Consider the following 15,128-nt stretch of genomic DNA (forward strand, 5'->3'; position numbering starts at 1 on the left):
ATATATAAAAGTATATTGAAAATACTCTAAGTATATATTAATTACTTGATATTAAAATATAATATATATATATATATACACAATTTTTTACTCACATATAGTAATTTGACTCATTGGATTCTATAAAATAAACAATAAAGTAATTTAAACTTAGACTAAAAAACTATTAGAACTTTATATAATTTTTATAAGATAAAATCTTAAATCTAACTCTACGACTAATTCAACATATTTGACATCTATTAAACTATAATTTTAAATAATTAAAATAATTAATATGTACAATTTTTTCTTTTTAAGAATAACAATCTCTAATTTCTTTTTTTATAAGATTGTGAAACACAATAAAATTATTTTTGTTATTAATCTTGTGTTTTTTTATTAAACATTATTTTAGTATTTTATTTTTACCATTATTAGTGCTTAAAAGTAATAAAAATGTCTCAAAATATAATTAACTCTTTTTAAAATAAGAGCTATCATAACAATTTTTAATAATTCAAATTCGTTTCCATCTTTATTTTTTTAATTTTAGATTTTCATTTTCATTTCGTTATCAAATATTTTTAGCTTCTTATACTTTTAACAATTAGAATTATATTCTAATTTAATAAATTGAATATTAAATAAATATAATATTAATATTATAATATTAATATTTAAAATAAATATAAAAATGATTATTTTTATTTTTTTTATTATAGAAAATTCTTCTTAAAACAAGATTATATATTATTGCATGTGCATTTATAGATGCTTATAAAATATTTTGAATTTTTTATGTTTTACTTCTAATTAATATCATGAGTCTTAACGAATAAACATATCACTATTCATATAATAAAAAGTAATTATTATTCATACTTAAAACTATTAATACCTTCAGTAGTTAAGAAACATAACATTAATTGAAATAAATTTATTGTGCTCTGATATTATGTATTTAATATTAAAAAATAGTATTAAAGTTAATAAATTAATATTATATAATTAAATATTTAAAATTATTCAATTAAAAATATTAGCACATAGATACTAATTATTTACTATTATATTTAAATTGAAATTATTAAATATTCACGTACTCATACATGTGTTAGAATTATAATTTTATCAATAATTGACATTTATGCTATATCTATTTTTATTTCTTACCTCTTTTTGTGTTAGTTATGTGACCTTTTTCACTTTTGTTATCTTTTTTTATTAAACCAATTGATTATCTAATAAGATGTAAAATAGGTTCCTAAATAGAAGTTGAATATTAGTGCATCTTTTCTGGTGAATAATTTATAATAGATTAGTAAGAGTTAAATTTTATTTATAATTTTCTATTTACTTAAATGTTATTTATTTATATTAATTAATATTAGTAAATGATTAATTTGACAAAATTAAAATGAAAAACTAATAAGAGCTTAATATATTATATTTTATATAAAAATATTGATCTTTTTCTTTTTCAGATATCAATGTAATTAATTATCTCTTCTTCATCGAATAAGCATATATATTATTTAGTAGAGATTGGCACTCTTTACATTGTGCAGCAAAAAATTGCCTCTATGATGTTGTCAAGTGTTTGATGATTGTATACGTTGATTATGTTTCTAATCATTGCATTAACCCTAATCCAATATATTTCCTAATCAATTTATACTACTAAACTAAGATTTTGACAAAAATTTCATCTCTCATAATATTGTGCTAAAACTAATGTTAATATTCTTTTTTTCTTTCAATCCAACTTAATCTAGTTTAATTAAAATAACTATAATTTATAATTAATTAAATGAAAGATTAAACTAACAATAGAAAAAAATCTTATCCATAAATTTACTTGTCCCTCTCCCTTCGCACTTTAAAAATGGATAGAATTGAAATAGATTGAAAAGTAAAAGATTAATAAGAAAAGATGTTAAAAATTAAGAAAGTTTAGGATGAAATGACTTAGTAAAACCATACAAGTACGTATTAGTTGACTTATCTCAATAGATAAAATTCCGATGGAACAAAGGATTAATCGTTGATGTTCTTGTCTTCCTATCAGGAAGACATATCCAATGCATCGATGTGATTGAAGAATATCTATACTTTAGTCAATTAAAAACTAATTAAAGTTGCAGGCTTTGTGATACTACCAAAGAGGAATTAATTTATTCATGTCTGTTAAACATATATCCACAATCATTCTTTTATTTGAGAGGTTGAAGTTTTAATATTTATTAAACGAAGACGCCATTAATCTTTGATTTCTTACCGTCACAGATCGATCTGAAGCATATGCCTCGGCGATTACAAGAGTAATAGTGCTAGCTGTAATCACCAAGAAATGTCTTCTTTTTGATGCAGCGATTCTTGCAATGTGGTCATTTCATCTATAAATTACATGCTTAAGGAGAACTTTTTTCAGTTGCTTGTTTTCTCAGGATTCAAAATAATGATAATAATAATTTAATATCTCATGGCCTGAGCTGAACCTTCAAGGCAGCAACCGAGTTCATTCAGCGGGACATGATCAAGACGGGATTCCCTTCTGTGAAGCTTGCCTTCTTCTTCGTTCCCACCTTATTGATCCATTCCTTCTTCCTCGTTTTACCTTTGCCGGATGTTTCAGGTTCATTTGATATTGTTACTTTCTTTGTACTTCTGTACAGAAATAAATAAACTGCATTAATTGTCTTTTAAATCACTTCATCCATGTAGTTTTTACTAGTTTATTAACATTAACAAAGTATTTAATAGACTTAATTATAGAAGAAATTAGTTAAATTAAACTAATTTTTCATTTTATAGATATTGTAAAATTTATTATACTAGAAAATAAAAAATTGATGTGGCATTAAATATATATATTAATAACAAATAATTAAGATTTTTTTTGAAAAAAAGACAGTTAGTATGAACGAGTAGAGAATCATTCTTAAAATCTGATTAATATTATAATAATTTAGATTTATTAATTTTGTCATTCGTTTTATTTATCCTGAGTCATTTATTTAATTCCAGTCATAAAATCAATGAAATTTATATTTGCATCTCTTTTACTGCTATTGGACTTTCTATGATAGCTACAATCTCAAATGTGTAAAGTAATTGCATGTGATAATATTTATGTCAATTAATAAAATTAATTTTTCACAATTATTTATTAAACTAATAATTAGAAAAAAATAGACTTGTTATTTCTAACAAGCTCCACTCATGTTTGCAGGTTCTTGTTCCTCGTTGAACTTCACGATTTTCCCTTATCAGCCATCCGGGGAATGCATAGGCAATCAGGAGAAAGTCCAGATCTTGGGCAGCATCAGTACTACACTTTGCTGCCGAAATGTGCTCAATGCCCTGATTAAAACCTTAGCCTGGACTGTCGCCAGCACAAGTTATGATCATGCTTTCATCCCACAAGATAAGTGGATGAACTGCACTGGGCCTTTTCCCGGACAAGTCACTGTTTCGCCATCATTGTGTGGATTTGACAATCTTTACCATGGCAGCAGTGCTTGCTCAAGTTTCTCCTTATCATCAATTAAAGAGGATTCGTATTACAAAAATGCAGTATCCAAGTGCTCCAATTTTGACTCTTCTTCTTTTAACGATGCATGCTCTAATTGCACCATGGCAATTTTGGGTGCAACAGATGGTCTGTTGTCAAGATTAAACGTAGACAAGGATAAAAATTATGAAAGGGCCGTATGTACAATAGCAATTATTGTCTCAGTTGCAGCTGCAAATAAAGTCGATCCATTTTTTATTGATGATTTCTATAGGTGCTTGCCTGCCTTAGATGAATTTGGTAAGTGTTATGACCTCGTCTTTAGTTCTTGTGACTCGAACCTGCAATTAAGATTCCTGACAGAACTTTAAATTTTGTGTTATGAACAGATGTGGGTTATGACAAGATCAAGCGTAAGTATAACGATACTTGTTTTTTATTGTGTTGAGACATTGTAATCTTGTTTCCTCGGATCACTCACAGGAACTCCTTTAGGTTATCAGATAGTACATTGAAGGCAGTATTTGCAACGTTTATGGCGGTTGTCGCGTTGATTCTGATACTTATTCTGACAATGTATGTAACTAAGAGCAGAAGAAAGAACAAGCCTCCTAAGCCTGTTGTTCAATCAAAAGATATGAAGGCGTGGTCCGGTCTTTATAGATTTTCTAAGGCTGAGATTGAGAATGCCATAAACTATGGCAACGAAAGAAAAAGCCTTGGACGAGGAAGTGCTGGCCAAGTTTATAAAGGTGTTCTGCCTAGTGGCCAAGTTGTGGCTGTCAAGCATATACATCAAAGCAGCACAACCGACTCTTTCCAACGCGAAGTTGAAGGTCTTTCAAGAGTTAGGCATCCGAATCTTGTTTGCCTTTTCGGTTGTTGTAGCGAGGGAGAAGATCGATATCTAGTTTATGAATATTGCTCAGCAGGAAATTTAGCTCAACATCTCCTGAGTAGTTTTCTCTAATCTCTTAATATTTAGTTCCTTCCATCTTGAATGTGCTCTTCTTTGGGCCTTTTCTCCAGGAGATTGAATTTATGCGCCTGTATCTGCCTATGCTCAGGAAAGGATACTCTTTTAACATGGGAAAGAAGAGTTAAGATCCTAAGAGACTGTGCACTTGGGCTGAGATACCTCCACCATTATATAGATGGCTGCATTGTTCATAGAGATATCAAGGTAATTCCTGATAATTTTATTTATGCAGAAGCACATTAATACCTAATTTATGAGTTAGTCTTTTTCACAGGCTTAACTACATAGCCCCCATTTTGGGTTAGGCTAAATGCAAGCTTGATTTTTGGTTAGGCTTGGACATAGCAAAATAAGCTTGGCCTAGGCTGTATTTTAAACAGGTCTATTTTTAATGACCGGAAAAATCAGAGAGTTTGAGCTAAGAAATAGTATTTTTCCAACAAAAGATAGAAAGAACACTGGACCAAGGCAGATTTAGTTGAATTATCAACTCGAGTTAATGTTTACATGTCCATTGATGCTTCAATCTTGCTCCATAGGGATATATACTAGTCAATTTTTTGGCTACCTATTGATTCTTATTTAAATTATCTAATGGGTTCTTCACGCTTGCTTCATAGCTTACGAACATCCTTCTGACGGAGAATTTGGATCCGAAACTCTCTGATTTTGGGTTGGCAAAGATGCTAGGAATGGAAGAGAGCAAAGTATTTACAGATGTTAGAGGAACTATTGGCTATATGGACCCTGAATATATGAGCAATGCCAAGCTAACCTGTGCTAGTGACATCTACAGTTTCGGTATCGTCATTCTCCAACTGTTATCAGGACAAAAAGTCATCGACTTGGATCTTGATGCCAGAGACCAGCTCACTCGAAAGGTATAATTCTTGCATTAACTTTGTGTCTGGTAACTCCATATATATCATGCCATAGAGCAAAAATAACAACTAGCAAATATTTTTCTTTTTTTCCAGGCAAAGGATGTAAGCATGGGAAAGCGTCCTGTAACAGATTTTGAAGATCCAAGGCTAGATGGGCAGGTTAACAGGGCAGACTTTGAAGCCATTCTACAAATTGCAGTCTTATGTGTTGCAAAATCAAGCAAAGGGCGTCCAACGATGGATGTTGTCTTTGAAGAGATGGACAAAGCCTGGAAAAATACAATTGCATACATGGTTAACTAACTCTTGGCTTCTCTAATTGCGTATCATATTTAATATGCATAAACATCGTTCAAAAACTAAGCTAACAACAATGATAACATTTTGACTGCAGAAACTGAGGCGCGAAACGAGCACATCAGCAACGCCAATGTCCAGGTCATTGGAGGTGGTTCCAGTCTAATTAAGGAAATCAAGCTGAGGCATTATGATTATTTTCAGACAAAGTCCTGCTGATTAGGAAAGAATCAACAATATAAGTATTAATGGACTCCTGGTAATTCTAATTTATAGGAGTAAGACCTTTAGTCTGCTCCACTCCGATGAAGCCAATTCAGGAATGTGCCCCTTTGTCTGCATGATGGCAAAGTTATACAGGTCCATCACTTGATCAAGTAAGAAGGAAGAGCCCTTTTCCTCGAGAACTAATTTAAGAAAAAAGGAAGAAGAAAAATATTTATTTTGTAGCTTAATGTATCACAAGGCAGCGTTTCTTTGAAAATGGTGTGATATAATTTATCTGGGTTGTAAATTTTTCCTCAATGCTATCACGATGTTTGCCCTAGCAAATGGAACCTCATATATGGAAAGAGAAAAGGCCAAATGATTATATATGCCCTTATATGCTCTTGAATTTGAATTTGTATAGAGCATCAATTTACCACTTTAAATTTTAATTTAGTCTAATAAAATATTTAATATTTTTAATATTTAAATACCTTTAACTTTTGTTTAATGTAACATATATATGAATTTTTTATGTTTAATACGTTCATACTATATATATATGTATAAACATTTTGAATGAAGTTATAAATCAATAGCACTTAAAATGTTATAAAAAATAAATTCAGATGTATATTAAATTATATTAAAAATTTATAATATTTCATTATGACCAGATCGCCGTGTTTCTCAAATAATAGATAATTCAATTTACATCATTCGAGAAAATAATTAAACGTGCTCCGTCCATCCAAACTGAAAGCTATTTTCTATAAGTGGTTTTATCTTCAAGTAGTTATATAAATAATTTATCAAATCTTATTTATTAGATAATGTGATTTTAACCTTTTATATACGAGAGGAGTTTTTCAGATACCATATTTAGAAATTCTAATTTGTCTTCATTGCAAATGATTAAGAGATCTCCAACTCAATTCATAGAGTTACCGATGTAATTCAGAATATATCACTGAAAAGTGTTAAGATTTAAATCTGAGAACCTGAAGGGTTCCAAGACATCGCCCATTACCGCTCCGCCAAGAAACCATTTACAGAAAAAGGGTTGAATTTCCAGCACAAGAAAACTGCAACAGTGGAAATAAAAAAGCAGACAAAGGGCCAAAAAATAAAAATCTATGTTGTCACTGCTACAATTACTTATCTGGCATTAGACAAAGGCTTTTGGAATTAGAATTACAAACTACTACTAAACCAGAACTATAAATTATTGTTATTATAATAGGAGTCATTGTTGAATATTCACTAATCTTCAATATAATGGTGTCAGAAAAAATGAGTATTGATACAATTGACTTATTTAATATTATTCCACTATATGTTTATTACTTAAGAATTCTTTTTGGTCGGATTCCATTGATTAATGAGTAACATATATAGGATATTTATTAATTTCAAATTATATATCACTTTTCATTTTTCAAAATATAAAATATTCAAGACATATATATTATTAATTTAATCTGAAACTGGCCAAGAAAATATAATTTTTTTTCCAATATGTTTTTGCTTATATATGGGTGAATACAAATACAATCCCAATAAAAGTACAATCCCAACAATTTGATCCATCCAGCCAAAATACAAGAATGTAAAAAGAAAAAAAGGAAAGACAGAGAAACAAATTGGTTACATATTCCAACGTTAATAAGTGTTGGTTCTTGAAGATATATTGCATTAACCTGAAAGCATAGAATGAGCCTTTTCTTGAATCAGCTTCCATAAATCATCTACATGTCGTTCTTCAGTCAATGTTGATCCAATTGCACAACGTATAAAATAAATTCCTCCTGCCACCCCATGAGTCAGGAACGCACGTCCACTCTGATTCACCATAGCCAGTAGCCGTCTGTTCAGTTCATCACTGCTATTTGCTCCATCCTTAGGCTTTAGCCTGAAGCAAACCAAAGCAAATTTTCTTGGCACCACTATCTCAAACCTCTTGTCATTAGCCACCAATGACTCAAAACGTTTCGCCATGTTCACGTCGCTGCGTATGTGGTGCATAAGGGTAGCCAATCCATGTCTACGAATCACAACCCAGAGCTTTATGGCCCTGAATCGTCTGCTCAGTGCAATTTGCCAATCTTTATAGTCTATTACAGCACCGGATTCACTAGCAGTATTCCTCAGGTATTCTGGTTCGATAGATAGTGAATCCACTAGGGAATCAGGTTGCTTAACCCACAAACAACAGCAGTCCATGTTAGTAAGAAACCATTTATGTGGGTTCATGCTGATTGAGTCTGCAAGTTCTACCCCGTTGAGATAATGCCTGAACTCAGGGCAAATACAGGCATTTCCTGCATAAGCTGCATCGATGTGAAACCACAAGTCGTATTTCCTAGCTATTTTCCCCAACTCTTCTATAGGATCAACTGCTCCACAGGCTGTTGTTCCTACAGTTGCACATAAAAAGATTGGAACCAACCCAGATTTTATATCGTTTTCGATTGCTTCCTGCAATGTTCGACTTGACAGAGAAAACCCTGATGAATATGATGTTGGAAGGGAACGGATATTGGAAAATGGGATGCCAACTATTCTAGTGCCTTTTTGAAGAGTTGCATGTGTTTGATCAGAGGCATAAACCACCAACTTTGTGATTTTATCCCATCCCAATCTTTTCAGGGCTCTGTCTCTTGCTGCGACTAGGGTACAAATTATAGCCTCGCAAGTGCTTCCATGCAAGACACCACCTCCATTTCCTGAGAAAAGAAATGAGGACGGGAGTTTCATCAAATTTCCCATCCAATCCACGACAAGAGATTCAAGCTCCGTGGCAGCAGGAGATGAAATCCAGTTGAAGCCAACAACATTCAATCCTGAGCAAAGCATCTCTCCAAGAAAACCGGCATTGCTAGCATTTATTTGGAAGTAGGCAAAGAAGTTGGGGCTTTGCCAGTGTGTCAGGCCAGGTATAATGCTATCAGAAATATCTTTCAGGATATCTTCGATTGACTCAGGGCAATACGGTGCAGATTTAGGCAACTTAGTCGAGAGATATCCAGGTTGAACCTGGCTTTGAACTGGGTATTTTTCTATGTTTTGTAATACTCAGCAATGAAATCTATTACCATTTTTGATTCATCAGAAAAGGTATTTGTGTCCAAGGGGGAGAATGTGTTTAGAGAGAGACTATCCATTTAGGATATAAGCAGGATATGACAGGGAGTGAGAGTTCTAATCAAGGAAAAGCTTCTTTCTCAATAAGACAGATTTGCATTGCCTCTAGCATTGAGCAGGTGGGCTTATTTATAGAAAAGTGGCAGTAAACACAACTTTTTTTTGCAACTTCTCATATCACATCACACCGTTGTCATATTAAATTATAATGGTTGAATTGATTTCATAAATTTCATACTTTATGATAAATATAAAGAAAAGTCTACTCTATTATTGTATAGCCTAACTTATTTTATCATAAGTGTAACATAACTTTTAGGGCCATGTAAATCAGTGTTTATAATTTCTATGATGAATATAAGAATAGATCCGTCACTTTATTTTTAGTACTAATAATTAGAAATTATTTTTTAGAAATATTATAAAATTAATAAAAAATATTATTTTTATTGTGTAATTTATTTTAAAAAATACTATTTTTTAATTTTTTTTTCAAATTTACGGTATGATTGCTTTTCGATTATTCTTTAGTTGTTTTACCTAAAACAATCAGAAGTGTAATTTTAAACTATATTTGTTATATTTTAACACAGTAAAAATAAAAAAAATAAAAAAGACTGATAAATTTGATAAAAAAAAAATATAAGTAATCTTGTTATTTTTATTTTTATTTTTTCCTACTTAATGCATTAAAAGCTCATAATAAAAAAAGAAGCAGGTCGGATTTGAAAAATGAATACAATTAAGTTTTGGAGAAATGTAAGATACTGTAAATATGCAAAACCCTAAGACAGAGAGAATTTTTATTTTTCATTCTTATTTTTATTTTGATTACAAGATACAAGTATATATATTAGAGTTCTATATTTAGTTAGCTATTTAACAACTCAACTATAACATATATACAATTCTATTCAAAGTTAAATTAGTTAAACCTATTCAAACTTAACTTCTATTCAAACTTATCTTTCAACAGCCATATCTACAACTGATTTTTCAGATTCCCACACTCCCCCTCAAGTTGAAGCATAGGATTCTGACATGCCTAACTTGCCAATAAGATTTCGAAACACTTTGCCAGTAACAGCCTTGGTAAGAGCATCAACAAGTTGATTTTCGGACTTAACAAACAACAACTGGATTACCTGTTGATCAATTTTTTCTTTGATAAAGTGTCGATCAATCTCCACATGTTTAGTATGATCATGCTGGACAGGATTTCTTGCTATCTCAATGGCAGCCCTATTATCACAAAACAGTTTCATTGGCTTCTGACATTCAATCTTCAAGTCTTTAAGAACCCGTGAAATCCATATTAATTCACACATCCCATGAGCTATTCCTCGAAATACAGCTTCCGCACTTGATCTTGCGACTACTTTCTGCTTTTTACTTCTCCAAGTTACCAAGTTTCCTTCAACATAAGTAAGATACGCAGAAGTTGACCTTCGAGTTGTCTGATCTCCAGCCCAATCCGAGTCAGTGTAACCTTCGACTTTTGAACCGTCATTCTTAGAAAAATATAAACCCTTTCTAGGAGTTCCCTTTAGGTACCTTAGAATTCTATAGACTGCTTCCATGTGTTCAACGCTTGGTTGATGCATAAATTGGCTCACCACACTCACTGAATAAGCGATATCAGGTCTGGTATGTGACAAATAAATCAGTCTCCCAACCAGTCGTTGATACCTTCCAATGTCAGTAGGTACTTGATTTGGATAAATTTCGAGCTTGTGATTGAACTCCATAGGTGTTGCCGCAGGTTTATATGCAAGCATTCCAGTTTCTGTTAGTAAATCAATCACATATTTTCTTTGGGAAAGAGAAATACCTTCTTCAGTTCGTGAAACATCTATTCCTAGAAAATATTTTAGACATCCAAGGTCTTTCATCTCGAATTCAGTTGCCAGACGTACCTGAAGTGATCTCATTTCTTCATCATCATCTCCCGTAACAATCATATCATCAACATACACAATAAGGACAATAATCTTCCCATCTTTGTGTTTAATAAACAGTGTATGGTCAGCATTACTTTGTGTGTATCCGAATGTCTTCATGGCAACTATGAGTCTACCAAACCAAGCCCTAGGAGATTGTTTCAGTCCATATAAAGCCTTCCTCAGTCTACAAACCTCATTTTTCTTAGACATTTCAAAATTAACACCTGGTGGAACATCCATATAAACTTCTTCTTCAAGGTCACCATTGAGGAATGCGTTTTTAACATCAAATTATTTCAAATCCCAGCCTCTATTCACTGCCAAGGAGATCAGTATCCGAATGGTATCCAGTTTCACAACTGGTGCAAATGTTTCTTGGTAATCAACACCATATCTCTGAGTGTAACCCTTCGCGACCAATCTTGCCTTATATCTATCCACACTCCCATCCATATTAAACTTCACAGTGAACACCCACTTGCACCCAATGGTCTTCTTCTTATCAGGTAATGGAACTACCTCCCAGGACTGATTCTTCTGTAATGGCCTCATCTTCTCATTCATTGCTGCCTTCCACTTGGGATCTTTTAAAGCATCCTGTACAGTATTAGGAATAGGAATGTGCTCTAACTGATTTACCACAAGAGCATATGGACCTGACACAACTCGATTTTGATTAGAAATATAGTTAGTGATAGGATATTTCACATTGGAGTGTAAGTTTGGTTCATATTGTTTCTTTGCTATGCCTTTAGTTGATCTTTGGGATTGTCTAATAACAGGAATAATAGACTCATCAGATTCAATAGGTAATGGAGCACTTACCTGAGTGATGTTTTCAGATTGGATATCCTGCCTCGGAGCTTCGGTATATGGTGTTATCAAAGGTTGATTCATCTCGCCGGAAGTGCTGTCACCTCCAAGAAATCTCATTTCTTCACTTAGCAAACAATCATCACCTGTTGAGTAACTAATCTGTTCAGAGATTACCTCATTATCTCCACACATTCTCTCCCACTGACTAGGAGAATTCAAACCCGTCTTGAGGTAATAGGGTTCAGTTTCCCTGAAAGATACATCCATACTCACCACTAGTTTCTTTTTCGAGGGATCATAACACCTATATACCTTTTGAGAGTCTGCATACCCTACAAAAACACATCTTTTCGCACATGGATCAAGCTTAGTTCGCAAATGCTTAGGGACATGCACAAACACGACACAGCCAAACACTCGTGGTTCTAGATTAGGCACATGATGAGTCTTACACAAAGAATTCAATTTTTGTTGAGGAGTATCAAAACCTAGGACACGAGAAGGCATTCTATTCATCAAATAGACAGCAGATTTCACAACTTCTCCCCAATAATACCTCGGCATATTCATTCCAAACAAGGAGGCACGAACAATCTCTAAAATTTTCCTATTCCTCCTTTTCGCCATGCCATTTTGTTGGGGAGTATACGTACATGATGTTTGATGCCTGATTCCCTTCTGAGACAAATATTTTCCAAGAGTTGAATCCATGAACTCCATTGCATTATCTGTTTGCCATACAAGAATTGGTTTCTAATATTGAGTATTCACCATGCTTTTTGGATCATAGAAAGCTGTACATACATCGTTCTTATTACGTAATAAGGCAATCCATGTCATGCGAGTACACTCATCAATAAAAGTAACAAAATACTTGGCATTCGAAAGCGTAGAAATTTTTGAAGGTCCCCATACATCCGAGTGAATGACTGAAAAAGGTTCACTACTCTTATTCAAAGTAGAAAAATATGGAACTCGATGACTTTTTGCTAATTCGCAAACATCACATTTAAAATCTGATTCATCAAAACTTGAAAATAAATGAGGTTTTAATTTCCTAAGGTAACTAAAAGACAAATGGCCAAGTCTACAATGCCATAACCATACATCTTCTCGTCTCTTAGTTTCATTATTCATCAAACACATCTGCCCTACTTGTTGTCCTTCATCTTGCCCTAACTCCAGGTAGTAAAGTTGTCCTCTTCTAACACCATAACCAATTGTCCTCCGAGTCAGAGTATCCTGAAAAATACAGTAAGAAGACCAAAAAGTTACTGTACAATTTAAAGAGGAAGTAATTTTGCTAACAGAAAGGAGATTACACTCGAGAGATGGGACAACAAGAACTGAATCAAGAGTAAGACACTCAGACAGCTTAATAGAACCTTCACCAATGACTTGGCATTGACTCCCATTAGATGTAGAAATAAAGCTTTGAGAAGGTGATTTTAGTGTTTGTATCCTATTCGAATTTCCAACCATATGGTCAGAAGCTCCTGTGTCAATTATCCAAGCATCATTTTCAGTGAAAGTTGATAATGCCTTTTACCCTTACCACCACCTGAGTGAGCTACATAAGCAGTTGGAATGTCAGACTTTGATTCTGAAAAAGAGTTATCCACAGCAACAGCAATCTGGTTACTCTTCTTGCGTGGCTTCTTTGAGAAATCCCACCAGTCTGGATATCTAATCAGCTCATAGCAACGCTGCTTGGAATGTCCAGACTCACCACAATGATCACATATATAGTTAGGTTTTCCTCCTGATTGATTCCTTCGATTCCTGGATGATCCCTTTTTGATTTGTCGCTAGTGCTACACTTTCAGATATAGGAGAAGAAGATCCTCCCATGGTCTTCCTTTGCTGAAATTCACGTCGGACATATGCATAGCAACTATCCAAGTCAAGTTTGGGGTCCTTCCTAAGAATTTCCCCACGCACTTGATCGAATTCATGGTCCAATCCACTGAGAAAGATATGAACCCTAAGCGTAGACATAGCTGAATTCAACTCCACAACTCCATTTACAGTGCTTGCCGAAGATGAAGTCCTTTGATCAATTTCCTGAAAAAGTGATATAAGTTCAGTAAAGTACGTAAAGAGTGGTCTTCCATCTTGCTTAATGGTGAATGATTTCTAATTTAACTCAAACAGCCGAGTTTCATCAGAACCATCATAAAATGTCTTCGATACTGCCTCCCGAACCTCCTTTGTTGTTCCGAGACAGATGAATCTTTGCATAAGAGATGGAATCATGGAATCAATGAGCCATTTTTTCACCTTCTGGTTGTCAGTAACCCAGCCTGCAAGCTTCGCATCATTTTCATCAGGCCTTTTTTCATTCCCGGTTAGAAAACCAGCCTTATTTCGTGCCCCTATCCTCATCTCCATCAACTGAGACCATAAAGGATAGTTAGTTTCATCAAGAATGACACTATTAGGAAAGGATGCATTCTCTTGTTGTATGATGATTGGTGTAGGTGTTTCGAAGCTCATAGTTACGATAAGTTTTTCGAAGATCTGAATGATTTACAATTTGCCTTAGGTATGCTCTGATACCATGTAAATATGCAAAACCCTAAGACAGAGAGAGTTTTTATTTTTCATTCTTATTTTTATTTTGATTACAAGATACAAGTATATATATTAGAGTTCTATATTTAGTTAGCTACTTAACAACTCAATTATAACAGATATACAATTCTATTCAAAGTTAAATTAGTTAAACCTATTCAAACTTAACTTCTATTCAAACTTATCTTTCAACAGCCATATCTACAACTGATTCTTCAGATTTCCACATATACCATTCTCGGATTTCATTTTTATAGTACCATCATCAAATTAAAATTCTACTATCTTTTTATCATTTCTCCTTATTTCTTTTTCTTTTTATTTCTTTTTTCTTTTTGAAAAAAAAGGAGAGAAATTAATGATCTATATTTCTTTTGTAATAATTCTTAGAAAAAAATGTGAAGAAAAATTTAATCCAATTTTATAATTCTTTTATTTATTTTTTTTGTCAATGTATTATCGAGAATATGTATTGATACACTTTATTTTATGGTGTGCTAAAATTGAATTTTTAAATAACTAATTTCTTATTTTTGAAGATCTCATAAGGACTATAATAATTGCTTGATGTCAGACAGCCACAATTTTGAACAAATTTATGTTTCAATCACGTGAAAATTCAAATCTTCTTCTTTTTAAATAAATTGATGAAGACCCAAATCTAGGGCAACATCAAATTTGCCCATTTCTGCAACCTGACATTCCCAACTAATCTTCCTTACATGCACAGGTCAAAGAATATATAAGTATTCTTGTTATTTTTATTTTTATTTTTTCCTACTTATTAC

The 15,128-nt window shown here is 32.7% G+C and overlaps 2 protein-coding genes across 2 annotated transcripts; one reads left to right on the forward strand and one right to left on the reverse strand.

Moving 5' to 3' along the window:
* The first annotated feature begins 2,442 nt into the window (after positions 1–2,442).
* LOC8276726 (probable leucine-rich repeat receptor-like protein kinase At5g49770) lies at positions 2,443–6,248 on the forward strand. The gene is made up of 8 exons (XM_015723185.2): positions 2,443–2,617; positions 3,215–3,796; positions 3,886–3,909; positions 4,000–4,452; positions 4,564–4,679; positions 5,096–5,356; positions 5,453–5,653; positions 5,754–6,248. The coding sequence occupies exons 1-8, from the start codon at positions 2,515–2,517 to the stop codon at positions 5,820–5,822; spliced, it is 1,809 nt and encodes a 602-aa protein (XP_015578671.2). The 5' UTR covers positions 2,443–2,514; the 3' UTR covers positions 5,823–6,248.
* A 1,103-nt stretch (positions 6,249–7,351) lies between these two features.
* Positions 7,352–9,105, reverse strand: LOC8277124 (phenylacetaldehyde synthase). The gene is given in 2 exon segments (XM_025158507.2): positions 7,352–8,928; positions 8,931–9,105. Coding segments are annotated over 2 exon segments (1,467 nt in total). The 5' UTR covers positions 9,028–9,105; the 3' UTR covers positions 7,352–7,558.
* Between the last annotated feature and the right edge of the window lie 6,023 nt (positions 9,106–15,128).

Source organism: Ricinus communis, chromosome 10 (genome assembly GCF_019578655.1).
Source record: "Ricinus communis isolate WT05 ecotype wild-type chromosome 10, ASM1957865v1, whole genome shotgun sequence".
NCBI lineage: Eukaryota > Viridiplantae > Streptophyta > Magnoliopsida > Malpighiales > Euphorbiaceae > Ricinus > Ricinus communis.

What these genes read in the sequence shown, in the direction of transcription:
- LOC8276726 (XM_015723185.2), top strand. Translation starts at nt 2,515, where the DNA reads ATGATCAAGACGGGATTCCCTTCTGTGAAGCTTGCCTTCTTCTTCGTT. An exon ending in GCCTGCCTTAGATGAATTTG is followed by an intron (nt 3,797 to 3,885) that starts GTAAGTGTTATG and finishes TGTTATGAACAG; the next exon opens with ATGTGGGTTATGACAAGATC. An exon ending in TTGTTCATAGAGATATCAAG is followed by an intron (nt 4,680 to 5,095) that starts GTAATTCCTGAT and finishes CTTGCTTCATAG; the next exon opens with CTTACGAACATCCTTCTGAC.